The sequence below is a fragment of the Harpia harpyja genome, chromosome Z (genome assembly GCF_026419915.1).
Source record: "Harpia harpyja isolate bHarHar1 chromosome Z, bHarHar1 primary haplotype, whole genome shotgun sequence".
NCBI classification, from domain to species: Eukaryota; Metazoa; Chordata; class Aves; order Accipitriformes; family Accipitridae; genus Harpia; species Harpia harpyja.
The window spans coordinates 116,220,977-116,237,872 of NC_068969.1; the positions used below are offsets into that span (position 1 = coordinate 116,220,977).

Below are 16,896 nucleotides of genomic sequence, written 5' to 3' on the forward strand. Positions count from 1 at the left end.
CAGGGCTCCCCGTGGCTTGCAGCCGTGCTCAGCCCCCACATGCACCCAAGGGTCTCGGGGGGTCACTGCGGCCCTGGGGCTGTCGGGGGGGAGGCTGTGGCTGCCAGGCTGGGCGACCCCCGGTCTTTTGGGTGGTGACCGCAGGGCACGCCAAGGCGGTGGGCAGGGTGCTCTGGACACCCCAGGGTTGTCGGGGGCACCCCGGGGATGTCGGGGTGGGCACGCTTGGGATGCCAGGTACTGCTGGGGAGGACACGCCGGGGCGGTGGCGGAGGGCACCTGGGGCTGCCGGGGGGGGGCACACCGGGGCTGTCGGGGGGGGGTACTGGGGCTGCTGGGGTGGCACAAGGGCTGCCCGGGGTGCACGGGCGCTGACGGGGGGCACCGGGGCTGCCGGTGCGTGCGCCGTGGCTGCCGGGGAGTGTGGGGGGGGACACGCCGGGGGGGGCACGGCGGCGCTGCCGGGGTTGCCGGGGCCGGGACGGCGGGGCGGCCGCTCCCGGCTGCCATTTCATCGCGCCGCCGCTCGGTCCCTCCATTTTCTCTCCGGCTGCCGGCGCTGCCGGCCCCGGCCCCGCCGCCGTCCCGGCCCCGCCGCCCCCGCGCCCGCCGCCCCCCCCCCCTCCATGTAGCCCCGCGGCAGCCCCCCCCCCCCCCGCCGCCCCGCACACGCCCAGCCGCGGGGCCGCCTCCCGGCATGAGGAGCTGCAAGATGGTGCGGGTGGCCAGCGTGCTGGGGCTGGTGATGCTGAGCATCGCGCTGCTCATCCTCTCCCTCATCAGCTACGTCTCGCTCAAGAAGGACAACATCTTCGGCGCGCCCCGCGCCGCCGGCCCGGGGGGGCCACGCATGTACATGTTCCACGCGGGATTCAGGTGAGGGCGCGGCGCGGAACGGAATGGCCGGCCCGGGGCGGGGGGCACGGCGCGGCTCGGGGTTGGGGGGGTGGCCGCCTTCCCCATCCCTTCCCGTCCCTCCCGACCCCCCCGCTGCCTCCCGTGCTGTTCCCGGGGAGACCCCCGGCTCGGCCCCGCCGCCACGGCCCGACCGCTCGGCGCGGCCCCTCGCCGGCAGCGGGGATGCGGCTCCCCCCCGCAACCCGCACCCTGCCCCCCCCCCTCCCCGCGCCCAGCCCCCGGAGGTGCCGCGGGGCCCTGCGGGGAGCGGGAAGGGCCCCCGGGGACGGCGGGAGCGGGGCGGGCGTGGGAACCGCAATGCCCGGGGGGTGCCGAAAGGTGGGGAGCAGCCCGACTCCGCCGGGCCCGGCACGGCCCGGTGCGGGAGCCCGGCAGGGCACGGCCCGGTGCGGGAGGCCGGCCCGGTACGGCCCGGCCCGGCCCGGTGCGGGATCCCGGCGCGGCGGGGAGCGGCGCGGCGCGGCCGGCGCTGTCCGCGGTGCTGATGCCGGCCGCGGCGGGCGGCGGGTCGGGCAGGGCCGGTAACGGGCTGCGGGTCTGTGTGTGCCTGCGTGGGTCCCTGCGGGTCTGTGTGTGCCTGCGTGGGTGCCTGCGCTCGTTTCCAGGTCCCAGTTCGCGCTGAAGTTCCTGGACCCTTCCTTCGTCCCCATCACGAACTCCCTGACCCAGGAGCTGCAGGAGAAGCCCTCCAAGTGGGCCTTCAACCGGACCGCGTTCGCTCATCAGAGGTGAGCCTGCGGCCCCGCGGCCCCTTCCCACCCGCCCTGAGGTTGTTCCCCTTCCCTTAGGATTTAAGAAAACACAATCAGGGATGGCTAAATACTCCGAGCGCTGAGTAGTTTGCCAGCGGTGAGGGGCGAAGGCTGTATCGGAGCGTTTCCCCGGATGGTCACAGCTATCTTGGAAGAATTGATTATTTCAGAGCAGGACACGAGGCCACAACGCACATTATTTCACCAAACAGAACGTGACCCAGTTTCCCGGGGTGCAAGTGAAATTGTCATTGCTTCAGGATAAATGGCTGGGGTTTTAAAACTTGAAACAAATCGGGCTGTAACAGCCATGAAATGCCATGTTCATGGAGGCCAAAACACGCCCAACGAAACTTCCCAGCTAACGGCAGCTCTGAGCAAGTGCAGTGCTGCTCTGCCTTCCAGCACTGCTCCGGCCGAGGGGGCGGGCAGCGTGAGGGGTTCCGATGGGGGCCTTCCAGCCCGGATCCACTGGAGACACCCTCAGAGACACCCACCTCGCGCACCGCCTCCTGCCCGCAGGTTGCACTGACTTTCCTGCTGTATGGCTATGGAAAGGGTTTCTCGGTTCCTTCAGCTTCCCCAGAGCTGCTCTGTACTTAATGGGAAGTTACATGCGCTTTCAGTTTCCTCACTGTGATGTGAACTTGGTGGTGTCTGGCCAGCCTCTTTTATTTATTGGCTTTACTGATATATATATATATATATATATCAGTAAATATATACTTTATACACTTTATATATATATTTACTGAGATATATATATATATAAAAATAAAAATTTTCCATAAAAGAAAATAAAAACATTTAGCCATTTAAGATAGCTACTACCATCTTGGACTGTAATTTTGTCCTGACAAATGCCTGCTGTTTTAGAGACCACCTTGTGACTCAGCTCACATATTGCACCTGAGAAGCAGGAACCCAGGCACCCTGGCCCTGCGGCCGGCAGAGTCAGGATGGGGCTGCTGCACCCCTCGGGGCTAGCGGGCAGGGCTTGGGCTTCTCTCCTCCCTCGTGGTCACTCCTCAGCACAGCAGGACGAGTAATGCCCTTCTAGTGCCGACAAGCGCTGCCCACTGCCCCTAAGGAGCCGTGGACCACAGACAGGAGATGGCACGTTGCCTGCCCCATCCTTTCCCCGGGACCTCCCCGGCTGCTGTGACAGTGGCCACCCCTCGGTTTTGCCTCATTCCTGGCACCACCAGCTCATCCTTCATAAGTCTATCTCTGTGCCACCCCTCTGATGATTTTAGCTGATGCCACAGGATCTGCCTTTGCACTTGTCCGTTAGCCATAACCCGTAATTAGGGCACCCAATGGGACTCCATTAATGCTTAGACATTCAAGGATGCGAGCTGGAAGAAAGATTGTTTTCCATAAACATGAGCAAATAAAGTGGTATTGGTTTTCTAATTTTATGCCGTGCTAGGGAAATTCCTGAGCAGGGTTGGGTTTGTTTGTTTTTTAAGTATCCCTAATAACCCTTGTAAAAATGCCAGTGTGCTTGCCCAAATAAGACATTAAGGAATTATATTTACATAAATGGAGACAGCGATTGTCACTTGTTTTTGTGATTCAAAGCTTCTTAATGAGAACACAAAAAAGTACATGTATTTAAAAATTAGCTCCTGTTAATTCAATTGAATATCCTGGACCGCTTGGTTTTGCTTCACGTACCTCGTGGCAAACGTGGTACCCATCGTTACCAAAGATCTGCGGCCCAGTTCCAAGAGCAAAATGCATGCGGAGAGCGCCAGCAGAAACCCACCCACCAGGCCTGTATCGCAGCACAAGCAGAGCCGTGTTGTGCAGCACCCCGCAGCGAGGTGGCGGGGGGGTGGGGGTACTGTTAGCGGCACGCCTCGGACTTACACAGTGAATCCAGTGTTTTAGTCCTGACACCATTCCAAGAGACACGGATACGTCCTTAGCTGGCGTCAGTCAGGACCACCCAGTAAAGCCAAGCGGAGCTCTAGGTGAGGAGCCAGCTCCATAATTCCTATCTATTTATGTTAATTGAAAAGTCATTGCACCACATTGCTCAGAAAACTACTATAATAAAAAAAGAAAAACTTAAGTCTAGCTGGAAAGAAAATCTCTTCACTGCAGAAAGAGGGGAAATACAATTCCATGTTTTCTTTTCTTTTTCTGTTTTATTTTAGGCAAGAAATCCTTCAGCATGTCGACGTAATAAAAAATTTTTCTTTGACCAAGAATAGCGTTCGGATTGGACAGCTGATGCATTATGATTATTCCAGCCATAAGTATGTTTTCTCTATCAGCAATAACTTCAGATCACTGCTTCCCGATGTGTCGCCGATCCTGAACAAGCATTACAACATTTGCGCCGTGGTTGGAAATAGTGGGATCCTGACCGGGAGTCAGTGCGGGCAAGAAATAGATAAATCTGATTTTGTTTTTCGATGCAATTTTGCTCCAACTGAGGCTTTCCAAAAAGATGTCGGAAGGAAAACCAATCTTACGACCTTCAACCCCAGCATCCTGGAAAAGTATTACAACAATCTTTTGACCATTCAGGATCGCAACAACTTCTTTTTAAGTTTGAAAAAGCTTGATGGGGCCATTCTTTGGATCCCCGCTTTTTTCTTCCACACGTCAGCAACGGTCACGAGAACACTGGTTGACTTCTTTGTTGAGCATAGAGGGCAACTAAAGGTCCAGTTGGCTTGGCCAGGAAATATAATGCAGCATGTTAACAGGTGTGTATTTTTGCCTTGCATTTAACGTGTCAAAATACATCTCTCTCTCTGTACAAATACAACTCTCTTTATTTTCCTATTCGTGCCTGATCTGGTAGGCACTGTCTAGCAAGCCAGGACCCAATACTGCTTGTTTTAAGAGCAAATGCAGTTTCGTTATTGCATTAGGGAGTACTGCAGTTATTTCTGTACAGATGTATACCCGGCACAGCAGAGGTGGGTTGGTTGTTCGCACCGGGGCACGGTCCATCAGTGGGCTCTGCTCCCGCTGCTGCTCCCGCAGAGCCAGGAGGAGCACGGGGGAGCCGAGAGAGACCCCGCGTAAGCAAAGCACCGCTTATGGAAGAGCTTGCTCTTCTCAGCTAGCAAAGAGGGATGCTGACAGACAGCTGCACGTCCTGGTCCAAGGAAAACTGTAGTCAATCAAAGGAGGATAACGTTGCTACCTCTTTAACAAATGCACGTGTGAGCAGGAGCCAGGGAATTGTACTTTTCTGGATAAGGCACTACCTCTCCTGGTTAAAAACCAAAAACATTCAGAAGGAGACCACAAGAGACTATCGGTCAGGGTGCTGCTAAGGTTGTTCTGCACTCCCGGTCATTACAGACTGACCTGAAGAGCGGTCTTTGCCTTCTCCAGGCTATCAGCTGGCAGCACCGACGGTCTCCAGGCGGTAACTTTTTTTTCTTACAGCAAGCCTGTGGCATTACTTGCACCCCAGACTAACACGCCTTTATTTTTTTCACAGATACTGGAAGAACAAACACTTGTCACCCAAGCGGCTGAGCACAGGTATTCTCATGTATACCCTTGCTTCTGCCATATGTGAAGAGATCCACTTGTACGGATTCTGGCCCTTTGGGTTCGACCCCAACACGAGGGAGGACCTCCCGTACCACTACTATGATAAGAAGGGAACAAAGTTCACGACCAAGTGGCAGGAGTCCCACCAGCTGCCTGCAGAGTTCCAGCTGCTCTACAGGATGCACGGTGAAGGACTGGCCAAACTCACCTTGTCGCATTGTGCCTAAGAACCTAAATCTTGAAGTGCCAAATGATTGTCTAAAAAGTGCCCAAAACCGAATTAAACATTCTTCAGATGTAATTCTAAAAAAAAAAAAAAAACCACCCTAAAATATTTTCCATAATATAAAGATGCTTTTTAGTCACCCTCATCAAAGGGTTTAAGCATATTTAGCAGTGCAGAAGCATTTATCAAATTCTGTGGATGCTGTTCATGCAGCAGCAAATTTGAAATATTTTGCATTTATAGATATGCCGCTAAGTATGTTTTAAGATATTTTCGTATTTTAGCATTCAACTAAATGCCCTAAATCTCTTAATTTTATTGTTCCTTCCCGATTAGAACTAGAAATGCTAATTTTAAAAGGTTTTGCTTCTTTTGTATATGTTGCTATCAATAGCTCAGCGTACATATATTGCCGTGGCCAATCGAGAAAGCCACTCTGAATTCCAGTTCATCGTCACTTGCAAGTTCTTCAGCGTGGATCCTGATTTCCACCGCTTGCATATTTTCATATTTACTGAATTTTACATTTTTTAAAGAATAATGTGAAGAAGGTCACAATATGGCTCATACCTTAGCTAGGCGTTTATATCACTCTCAGAATACTTCAGCGTTTTAATTCAATTCGGGCCAGATCCTGGTCCAAATTAGACAGGCTGAAACATGGTCATTCCCATCTGTGTGATACTATTTGATTTTAAAGTGAAACCACCACAATAAAGAGCATTAGGCTTCTCTGGAGATGTGTTGGGTGAGAAGAGCCCCAAACCCCGGCGCAGGCACCCTTCCCTCTGCGCCCGCTCTCCGCACCCTCCGACGACGGGGGGGTCCTTTGGGAGGACGATCCCCCCGAGCGGGGAGCACGGGGGCTCCCGCCCGTCCCTTTGCACGCGCCGAGACCGCCGGCGCTCCCCGTTTTCCCCTCTCCCTGTGTGCACGGTCCCGCCACGGGCTGCACCCCACGGCGCTGTGGGGCACGGAGCCGGCCGGGTGCCGCGGCCGCCCCGGTGAGCTCTGCCGGGTGGGACCCCATGTTTCCCCTTGCAGAGCTGCAAGAGCAGGCTCTCTCTGTATTTCAGTACGTCCTACCCAAAACGCCGTCCATCCCGTGGCGGCGATGGGGCGTATTGCCCAGCGATGCCGGGTCTGTGGGGAGCGGTCATAGCCCTCCTCATTAGCCCAATTAATGGCGACGGGGCAGACGGGCAAGCGGGGCTGGCTGGGCAGGGACCGACTGGCTGGGCGGTAACGGCAGCCTGGGCGCCGGGATTTTTAGAAATGGTTTTTAAAGGGAAGTGAGCACGGCAGGAGCGCAGGGAAGAGGAAATACAGTTACCAGATTTCCCCATTTACATCTCTAAATCCGTGGTCAGACAGGTGAATTAGTGGCCCCATTTTCCGCTCACCAACAGCCACCCAAGGCAGCCAAAGGAAGACACGGCTTCCTCAGTACCGCTGAAAATCAGGCTGTTTGTGGAGAGGACAAACCTTAGGGTCACTTATGGTTTGAAAATGTTGGCCATTATGTCTCAGGATAAAGGAGCCTGTAAAATAACTGGGTTTCTTATTACAACAAGTATACTTACAAGTATTTTAACATTTTTCTACTGTTCTGTATGACACTGAAAACTGACTATACACTGAAAGAAGATGCAAAATCCAATTTAAAACCATACTTTAAAATGGCACGTTTTAATTTTTCTCATCCTCTTTACCTACAAGCAGACGTAGGAGGTGAGGAAGGAGATCTCGAGTACAGCACCAAACCTGAGCGGCCCGGAGCATCTCCCGGTGCCCACCGCTGCCCCGCTGCGGCACTGCAGCTCCCCTGGCCCCCGAAGCTGGGTGCCCCCTCTCCCCCACACCCCGGGTGGAGAAGGAGCTGGCGGCTTTCTTCACCATTTTCATTATCCCACATTTTCTGGCTTTTGCTTTTTCGAAGGCTGTTCAGGGCTGGGGCGCGCTGCGGGGGGGGCTTGGGTCTCCCCCATGCCGCAGTGTGCACAGACCCGCTCCCGCAGGGAACTGCAGCGCTTCCCTCCCCAGCTGCCAAGCCTGGCTCAGCGTTCCTGGCAGCTCCGGCTCCCCGTGCTGTCGTGTCGGTCCTGCGCTCATCACCGTTCCTACAGCAGAGTACGACCTCTAGCAACCGTTATTATGAAGACATAGTTGTGCAGTGATGGTGGTGTCTTATGCCGTATGGTGCCATACGAGTCGTTCTTGATATTATCACGTATTATTTGTGTCGTAGTCGCGCGCGAGGGTCCCGGCCAGGGAGCGGGGTTTGGCTGTGCTGGGCGCAGACCCCTGCAGAAGGGGGAAGGACCGAGTGCCCCCGACCCCCGTGGGCCCTGTCGGTGAGGGTTGCGGGATCGCACCCTCTGGATGCCTGGACCGCGTGTCCGAGCGGGTAGCGGGGACCTGTGGGGCCGGGAGCGGCCGGGCAGCACCAGTCCTGACAGTCCTGCGGGAACCCTTCTCTAAGTACTGGAGCACACGGATTGGTTTTGCCCAAAAACAGAAAAAGAGAAGTTGCGCAGGAAAGGAAGAGTTCTGAACTAGTTATTAATGAAGTACAGTAACGAATCATTTCCGATATCGTTTCCTACTGAGCTGTACAGCAGACTCACGTTCGCTAAGGCAGGCGGATCGCTTTGCAGGTCACCGAGGCGCATGGTGAAGGTGTGCCCCGCGGCCAGGAGCCAGCTGGGCAAAGAGCCCACTGGGGGACAAGGGCCACCCTGAACCCTGAGTGATGCCTGTTGGCTTGTGGTTAGTGCCAGATATTTTAAGAGGCATTTTATCAATTTCATGTAGGGAGCGATCATTTTTAATTAGCAAATTAAAGAAATGTGAACTATTATTATTCTATTGGCATGAAAGCGGAGGCCAATGTGCTCTATACAGTTTTCGGCTGCTGGCTCCCAACGGGAAATTGCACTGGCAGATCCTGCTTGGCTGCTGCACGACGTTTACATGACATAACTACTTTAAATTAGATGTAGTTGCAAGTAAACATTCATTAGCCTGAACATAACATATTTCCATCCGTGCACCTCTTGCGTCTCCAGAAGGTGCTTTTTGCAATAGGGATGCTCAGCCTGGGGCGAGATGGTTCATGCACATCTCCCCCGGCGGCTCCACACACCTCCTCCCCTGACGGCAGCGGGACCGCTGGCAGGGCACGGATGCTGGCAAGAGCGTGGGACGTTAGCACGTCCAGTGCGGAAACAGATGCACGTGCCAAGTAACTGCATAGTGAAACCAGGATGGGAAGGTCTCCAGAGTCAAACTGCCTGCGGGTGCACTGTGAGATGCTGGGAAGCCGTATGGGATGGGCTACTTGCTCGCGCCCAACCCTGTCCCCAGCGTCCCCAGAGAGGGCTGGTGGCAGAAGTGGGTTTCTCTGTGCTGAAGGCGCTGCAAGGGCTTGCGTGGCTGCCGCACCTGAGCGGCAAAGCTTATGTGGAGCTGGTTCGGACAGAGCTGCAGTGTCCTCCCTCTCCCCGAGAGCCCGTGCGGGAGGAGAAGGAGTCGGTTCTGGCATGCCCGAGGGCCTTGGTTGGTCATTCCTGAGCAGTGCGCATCATCTCTCCTGCTTTAGAGCACCCAGGAGAGAAGACAAAATGTAAAAATTAGACATTGAAACCAAAAACCTAAATTGCGCCGAGGTAGTTTTTTCATTTTTCATAATTTATATTTTTAAATTGATTTCCCTTCCTAATCATGGTAAACTTGGGAAAACTGCCCACAGCTGGAATTTCTGTTCTCCCCACAACTCGCACCCCCAGCCTGTTTCCCACGGCTGTGCTCGGGAGGTCTGCGACACCCCGCTCACCCCCAGCCCACAGAGCACCAGGGATGCAGGGCCGCACGTGCCCCCAGATTGTGGAGAGGATGGTGATGGAAAGGTGTTTTAATGCACAGTACTTTAATTTGATCTTGCTTTATTTAAGCAAATGGAGTCTCAGGTTCATCCCGCTTGCAGTGAGGTCCCGTTATGACTGAAGGCAGCAGATCCCACTGGGGGGGTCTCTGGGGGGACCCCCGGCACTCTGCAGCCCCCTCCCGCCCCCGCAGAGGGACGGGACCCCCCATCGGTCCCCGGGGGATGGCCCTGGCAGCACAGCTGGAACTTTCCAGAGGCACAAAGAGGCACCAACTGCAGAGAAGGAAGCAAGAAAACAACTGCAAATATTCGGAAATGGGAATACAGAAAAATTATTGACAGAGCGCCATATTATATCATTGATTTTTAAGCAAAACTCCCCATCGATTTTTCAGAACCACATTGAACATTTCAGAATCATTGATTTTAATGGGGAGTTCTGCCCCAAAATCAATGGCGCAATACAGCCCAAAGTAAATTGCTTCTTAGTATCAATATTTTTTGTCCAAGCTCTTGCAATATGGAAAACCGTCTCAAAATGTGCATCTTTTGTTTTTGCCTGTTTTCTTAGATGCTCTTTGAATTCTGCTTTTATAGCAAGACCAGAGGGGAAGGGCAGCTTGTGCCGACTGGTGAGACCAGCAGCGGCCCAGGGTGGGCTCTGCTCCCCCAGGCAGGGAAAGACCCTGGTGATACCTTGCAGTCAGACTGGACTCTTTCCCAAACCCCGATTTTCAGGGGCACTGCGCATCCCAGAGCGGCAAAGTGGGGTGACCCACCCAGTGTTTGCACTGATAGGTCTGGGCTTGGCGTCCTTTTCTCACTGCACCGGGCTTGTGGCACACGTAATTCTGGTTTTGTAGAAAATGAGGTCTCCCTTTGAGCTGGTGGAAGTCAGTGCTGGGTGGCAGGGAGGAGCCGTCGGCGCGGGCTGGCGTCCCTCAGCTCCGGGGTGCCCTCGGAGAAGGTCCAGGTCGTGGTGGGCTGCTGCACTGCGGGAGGAAGGCGATGGATTGTGGGGGGGGTCTGACGGAGAGGTGAGGACTGGAGGGTGCTGAGAAGACAGCAGCTGAGGAGGAGAGGCTCTCTGGATCTGCCTCTTTCCGGCAGAAAACGCTTTTCCATTAAATAAGCAAGCGGCTCCCGGCGGCGAATGCGGCTCCCCGGGGCAGGGAGATGCCAGCTGCCGCCCTCCTGCTCAGGACAGTAAATGGCACCTGCATTCCGTGTCACCTTGGCTAGACTCTTCCTTCCCTTCTGTTCGGCCCAAAATCTTCCTGCCTCTGTCTACCTAAACGAATTCCTGATGGTTCAGGGAAAATACTCGCTATCGTTACTGAATGTCTAGACAAGCAAATATAGCTAACTGCAAGTATGCGTAATGCAATGTGATCAATATTTGTAAGTACAAAACATTTTAGTTTGCAAAATCAAGAGAAGTCCTTCTGACTAGCTCCAAGGGAAGGGTCTGGCGGGACGCGGACCCCACTCGGCCCTGGGCTGCCAGGGCAGTGACCCAGGCGCTGCGGGCAGCCGGAGGCGAGCGGTGGCCGCATCCTGCTCCAGCCCCTCTGACGATGGGATGGGTGTTGAGGACCCGCACCCGCAGCAGGGACCGTCAGTGGGAGCTCGGGGCAGGCGCTGTGTGGGGCTGGGTGCTGTGGTCGGGGGGGGAATCGGGCCACCGGGCAGGGGATGTGAAGAGGGGGTGTACATAGGAGTGGAAATACGTGTGTTACCTTCTCTTCTTTTATACATCTTGGGTTTGTATTTTCGTTGCTTGCATCTTTTCAGTGAATGGTAGCAAGATACATTAAAACAAAGTCATTTTGGCTACCAGTTTTAATTGTGGAGTATACCAAAAAGCAAGCGTTTGTGAAATAAAACTAACTGTGAATGGAGGTTGCAAAAAACAGATTGTTTAGAAAAAAGCAGGTTTTCTGTAAATGAATGTGTCTTTATTCTAATGGCTATACAGTTCAATGCCTGATGGAGTTGTTTTCAATAAAAAAAGATAAATATTTTAAAATAATGAAAAAAAATGCCATAATTGTAATAAAGGATTCATTATTTAACGCCCATACTAAAAGCATTATTTATTTTTAAATGGCTAATGTTCATAAAGGGCCAGGGCACAGTCTCAGGTGAACGGCAAAGCCGCACATGGTGTGAAATACGTTGCAAGCAAAGCTGGCGTTCAGCGTTGCTGCCTCTGTGGTGTCGGCGGGACTGGGATCGGGCCCGCAGGCTGATGTGTTTCGTGCCAGATGTGGTGCCAGCCCCCCGGCCCGAGCGTGGCTTGCACAGCGCATCGTGCCTGTGAACACGTGGGCACGCTGGTGAGCAAGGCCCTGGCTCTTCTCGTGACGGAGTACCGCATCCTCGTCGTGAGCATCGTTTGTGGAGAACAACGCAATGATTCATTTGGGATCTCTCAGCAATGTGATTCTTTGGTGTGAATGTGCCTGCAACATTGACTCATGTGCCAAAACACAATATTGAATGCATTGTTTTTAAATAAAATGTTTTATTGTGCATTGAAAGCCTGTAAAACTCAGCTGTGTCTGCTTCTTCCTTCTTACTATTTCCTGAACTGCTTACTGTCAGTAATAACGACAGGCCTGCACCGGGAGGGTTTCTGCGCTGTAGGCACGCTCTGCCGAGCACCAGATCTTCATTTTAATCAAAAAGCTTCCCATATTTTAAAGGATATGCTGTGGGGTTGGAAACATGCTCAAATAGTATGAAAGCATGCCACGCATACTCCACCCTAGCAAAATGCGAGCACGGCTTCACGCAGCCCGAGTTTTATTTTAGGTGCCGGACTAAGAGGAGCGGGTCATGAGAGGGGCAGGTGTTTGGGCCAGGCCCCCGCTGTCGGTTCCTCCCAGGACTCCCGTGACAGATGCCCCACGGTCGACACGGCATCTGCTTTGCTCAGCCCCGTGCCTGGCATACGGATCTCCACGGAGGGCCCCGGTGCTGCCCGAGGTGCAGCCCACCGCCCGCCCGGCCGGGCTCGCTCCCCGTGCCCGCGGCCTCAGCCCCCCATCTCCGCAGCCACGATGGGCAGGCGGACCGGCTGCCGTTCTCCCCCGCGGTGCCCGGCCAACAGGCAGGGTTCCCCCCCACCTCCTTCAGCACCATGCTGATGAGCGAAAATTACCCTTCCTGCGAACGAGCCCAAACAGCTAATGGTCTCTCCCACTATAGCTGATTTTTTTTTCCTCCTGAGTGTGTAAACACAGAGACTATTCGCAGATTCAAGCACACTTACCGGCTCGACAATAATCCAACTGAAATAACTATCCACAATCCTGCACATGTCAAAAGGGAGCAACGTCCTGTTTTCAGAAAAGTTCCCACAGTCGGGGGCTCTGTGGGTGGGATTTCCCATAGGGAACGGAGATCCCCATCGCAGAGAGACTTCCCGCACCCCAGATTAGAAGGAAACCTGGCTCACGCCGTGCAATTAAATCTCGCTGGCTCTGAGGGGTCCCCGGGCAGCTGCCTGCAGCCGAACCCCTCCCCTGGGGTCTGCCAGTGCAGTGGGGAGGCACAGGCACCCGGGTGCCCTTCGTGTGCCCCGCTCCCGACACCCGCTTTGGGATGAGCTGCCCAGGGAGTCCAGCCCCGTGTGCCTCTGGCCGGGTACTAGTATTAATAGAGAATAAAGTTTGACTTACGTATTTTTCACTTCAAGCTGGTATACGGAGTCCTAGTTACCCTGTTTCCATGGCTCTTGTGCAAGCCCAAGGCGTATTTTATGCCAGTGAAAACAGATGTTAAATAACACCAAAAACGCCCCATCAAAAATCCCCATGCAGGAATAATTGACCCACAGAAACACTTGCATGGGTTAGCACTGGGTGAGCGACAGTGATCAGCACGCAACAAACAGCAGTGGTGTGATTGTTTGCAAAGGACCGTGGCCCATCGTAACGTTCAATGAGTTCCCACGCTGCAAACACATTGGCTTCGTTCGCAAAGAGTGAAAAACACCATCCCAGCCAAGCAAGCAGGCAAAAACCTGCCGGGAAGGAGCCAGTCCAGGGAACAGCAGCGTTGCCTCTGGGCATCTCCCAATCCCTGCCTGCTCCTGACCACCTCGCCCGGCTGACCCGCGCCAGGCCTGTGGCCGGCCGCCCTCTCTTCTGCAGACCCAGGCAGTGATGCCCATTCCTGGCTGTGATGTTAATCATTCCCAACCGCGCACCTTCATGCTCATCCGTATCGCATCACAGGATCGTACCTAACTCTCATCGCGTGCTCGCAGCTCCTCGCAACTGAGTGCTGCCCACTAGTTTAATAAGCACGGTCTCTACCCCGCAGTGCCAGCTGCTAATGAAAATATCAGATAGTAGCTGGCAGAACCCTTCCCAACACCTCCTCCCATCGTGACGGTGCAGCACAGATAACAGCCTCTGCTCCCCACTGACAGCTTTCCCCCCCCGCAGAGCAGCAGAACAACTCTCCTTGGTCACCTTCTCGCCATTACAACTCACAGAAAGTTTTACTGGTGCTTTTTAACTCCCTTGCTAGCTGGCTTTCACTTGTGCCTCAGGCTTTGTCATAGGGTTTCCACTTCTATACTCGTCCTTAGCCATCATCTACACACTGCTTGCTTGTGCTGAGGTTTTTTGGAGAGTTTTGTGACTAAGTGGCTCTCCCAGCACTCGTCCTGTCCTCTCCCTGCACCGGGTCAGGGTGGGCTTGTGCCCTTGACCCCCTGCCTGGAGGTGGCTGCCAGACAAGCTGACCAACTTCTCCTCTTCTGCTTTTTGTGGGCCCCCACCCTGCCGGTGCCTGTGTGTGGGCACGTGTAGGTGCTGCGAGCAGCCGTGAGCGTGGGTGGGGGGGCACCCTGGGCAGCACCCAGCAGACAGGCAGGGATTTTGAGGGCTAAACTGTGGACTCCAGGGCCTGTGTTCTGCACATCATCGTGTCAGCTTTTCTGCGGATCTGGCCTTAAACAAAAGGTTTTACTGGAAAACTTCATCACAAGAGTTGCCAAAGGTCTTTTTTATTGCTCCCTATATTTCATTATGCAGTGCAATAAGCTTAGTGTGATGGATCAAATTCTGCACTCCTGTGAAATATGTGGTGTTACAAAGCATGTAAATCAGCACACAGCTTGGCTCGGGGTATTTGTTCATTAAAGTGAATTGCATTCCCAAGAACATCTTATAACCCACTTCCATTGCCTACAGTACACTAGTAAGAAGGACAGATTGCCCCACTTTAGTCTCTGAGTTTTACCTCCAGTTCCAGTGGACGCTATAGCACAGCAGCCCTTGACCTTGAGGACGGCACATCTCTCCTGATGCCTTCTCACCAAACCCTGCAGCAGGCGGCAGCCCCCGGTGAGCTCTTGGGCCGGGGGATGTCGGTGGAAGGGGCCAGACAGCCGGCTGGCCGGCGTGCACCGTGGCAAAGAGCAGCCAACTGCGCCGGCAGCGGGCCATGCCGAGGATCCCTGCCAGGGACGGCGCCTGCCCCCCGCCGAGGGCGCAGCCGGCTCTCCGGGTGGGCTGGAGAGTGCCCCGAGCCCCGGGGGTCAGCACTGGTCAGGAGGGAGCTGTGTGGGTTCTCCCTCTAACCGCTACTGAAACCTAAACAATTGCCAGTCACTATGGGATATTTTGGGGATACCAAACCCCAAAATCATGTAAAAAGTGATAATTTAAGTGCTAACCAAAATATCTAAAAACTCTAAGTGGTTTCCGGCAACTCTTTGTAAAATCATATATACAAAAACAAAAAATCAGCTGTCACATAATCTGGTTCCCTCCCAATTAATGCAGTGTCAGTATTCTACAATACATGCTATACTACTTCATTCAATCTGATTTTAAATATAACAGCTGACTGCCAAGGTAGGAGTAACATCGGCATAAAACTCAAGTGGACAGGGCTGACTGAGACCTCCCACCCATGCCAACCAAAGCCCTGTTTCTCGGAGCATTTCAGCTCTCTGAGTGTGGCTGGTATTCAAACCCACTTCAGGACATCTCTGGGACAGCTTGTTCTTGATATGTTCTGATGCGCAAATTGCTCTGGAGAGGTTTGCCTGGCCTGCAGAGCACAAATGCAAGGCAGCTCCCGAATAACCTTTGTCACTCTTGTGCACATCAGGCACTCTTGCCACCAAAATGTCTTTAAACCCCACACTTTCACATGAGCTGGACAGCTCACTGTCCCGGTACATCTGGGTGGATGCTTCTAGAGTAGGGCTAATAGCTTGGGCAACCAGTTATTAATCTTTGAAAAATGTTTTAGTAGGTAATGTTTAGTGCAATATAAACGAAAAAGCATTATCTGTCTACGCTACTTGCATGATTCCCATCACTAATGTCTAATATATCTAATACATTTATCCTTGAAACAACCATGGGAGAGAGGCAGGTGCCACCATCTCCATTGGAGAGGCAGGACACTGTGCAAAGCGCGGGAGGGGAGCAGCCACGTCCTAACTGCGGGGTGCACCTGTTGATGTGAGCCCCCCCTTGGGTTTTGTCCCCATCCCACCCGCGTTGCCAGTGCCACCGCATCCCCCGCTCACTGTGCGGGGACCGCTGGGACCCCACGCCCCTGCGAGGGCCAGCCCTGCTGGGTCTCTCCACACCAGCGTCACCGTTCCCCAATGCTTCCCACAAACCAAACAAGCTGGGGCCCTCCTGCTCCCAAGATAAATATTGCAAACTGGATCCAGTTTTAATCTTTAACCATGGCCCTCTCCAGCCAAGTGTGCCATCAGCCACGCCGGGACGGCCCCGCTGCCCCTCTCACAGTGGGGGCCAGGGTGTGCCGAGCTGGGGCTGTCCATGAGAGGTGTGGAGCAGAAACCCCTGAGCAAGCAACCAGCCACCCGCTGCCCCGGCCCCGGTTCCACCCAGCACCTCCTGATTTCCCATACTGTGCCACGGGGACTGCGCTCCCCGTCCCTGAAAGAGCTGCTGTTTCTGCCTGGCAAGGACGCCTGGGGACAGCGGGCACCGCGGCTGGCGGATGCTCGGGGAACCCCTAGCAAGGGCAGCCCCCCAGGTACCACTCAGGCTGGGATTTATTGCCCCATAACCCAATTTCTGGTGTAGTAATGGGAGAGGAAAACTCCTTTCCTTCATCTTCCCACTGATAAATCCGAGGAAGGCTCCCCAGAGCCTCTGCCCCTCAGTGCCAGAGCCGGAGGGTGCTGGCGGTGTCTTGCTTCCCCCACGGAGCCTCGGAGCCATTTTTCCTGTTACCAGTTTGCACTGATAAAGCTGGATTCAGCTTTCTCAGGCCTGTTTTACCCTCTAAACTGCCCCCTGAAAAACTCTGAGAAAAAAATACCATATTGTCCAACTTGTCTTTTACTTCTAAATAACTGAAATCCTGCCTGGGAGGAGAAAAATCACAAGGAAGGTTGGTTCTGCTTCTCATGAGCAAAACTTAGTCCCTTGAGCAGCAGATACACCGGGGGCCAATAGAGGTTTAAGCCCCCCTGGACCCTTGTCCAGGCACGCTGCCGTCACTGGGAAGATGTCACAGGGGGCTGGAGCTGGACCCTCTGCCCTCTGCAGAGAAGAACAGACTTGCGACAGCAA

At 54.1% G+C, this 16,896-nt stretch overlaps 1 protein-coding gene across 1 annotated transcript; it reads left to right on the plus strand.

Moving 5' to 3' along the window:
* The first annotated feature begins 446 nt into the window (after positions 1-446).
* ST8SIA3 (ST8 alpha-N-acetyl-neuraminide alpha-2,8-sialyltransferase 3) lies at positions 447-6,162 on the plus strand. Its single transcript, XM_052777375.1, has 4 exons — positions 447-876; positions 1,524-1,646; positions 3,836-4,393; positions 5,143-6,162. The coding sequence occupies exons 1-4, from the start codon at positions 698-700 to the stop codon at positions 5,423-5,425; spliced, it is 1,143 nt and encodes a 380-aa protein (XP_052633335.1). The 5' UTR covers positions 447-697; the 3' UTR covers positions 5,426-6,162.
* The last annotated feature ends 10,734 nt before the right edge of the window (positions 6,163-16,896 follow it).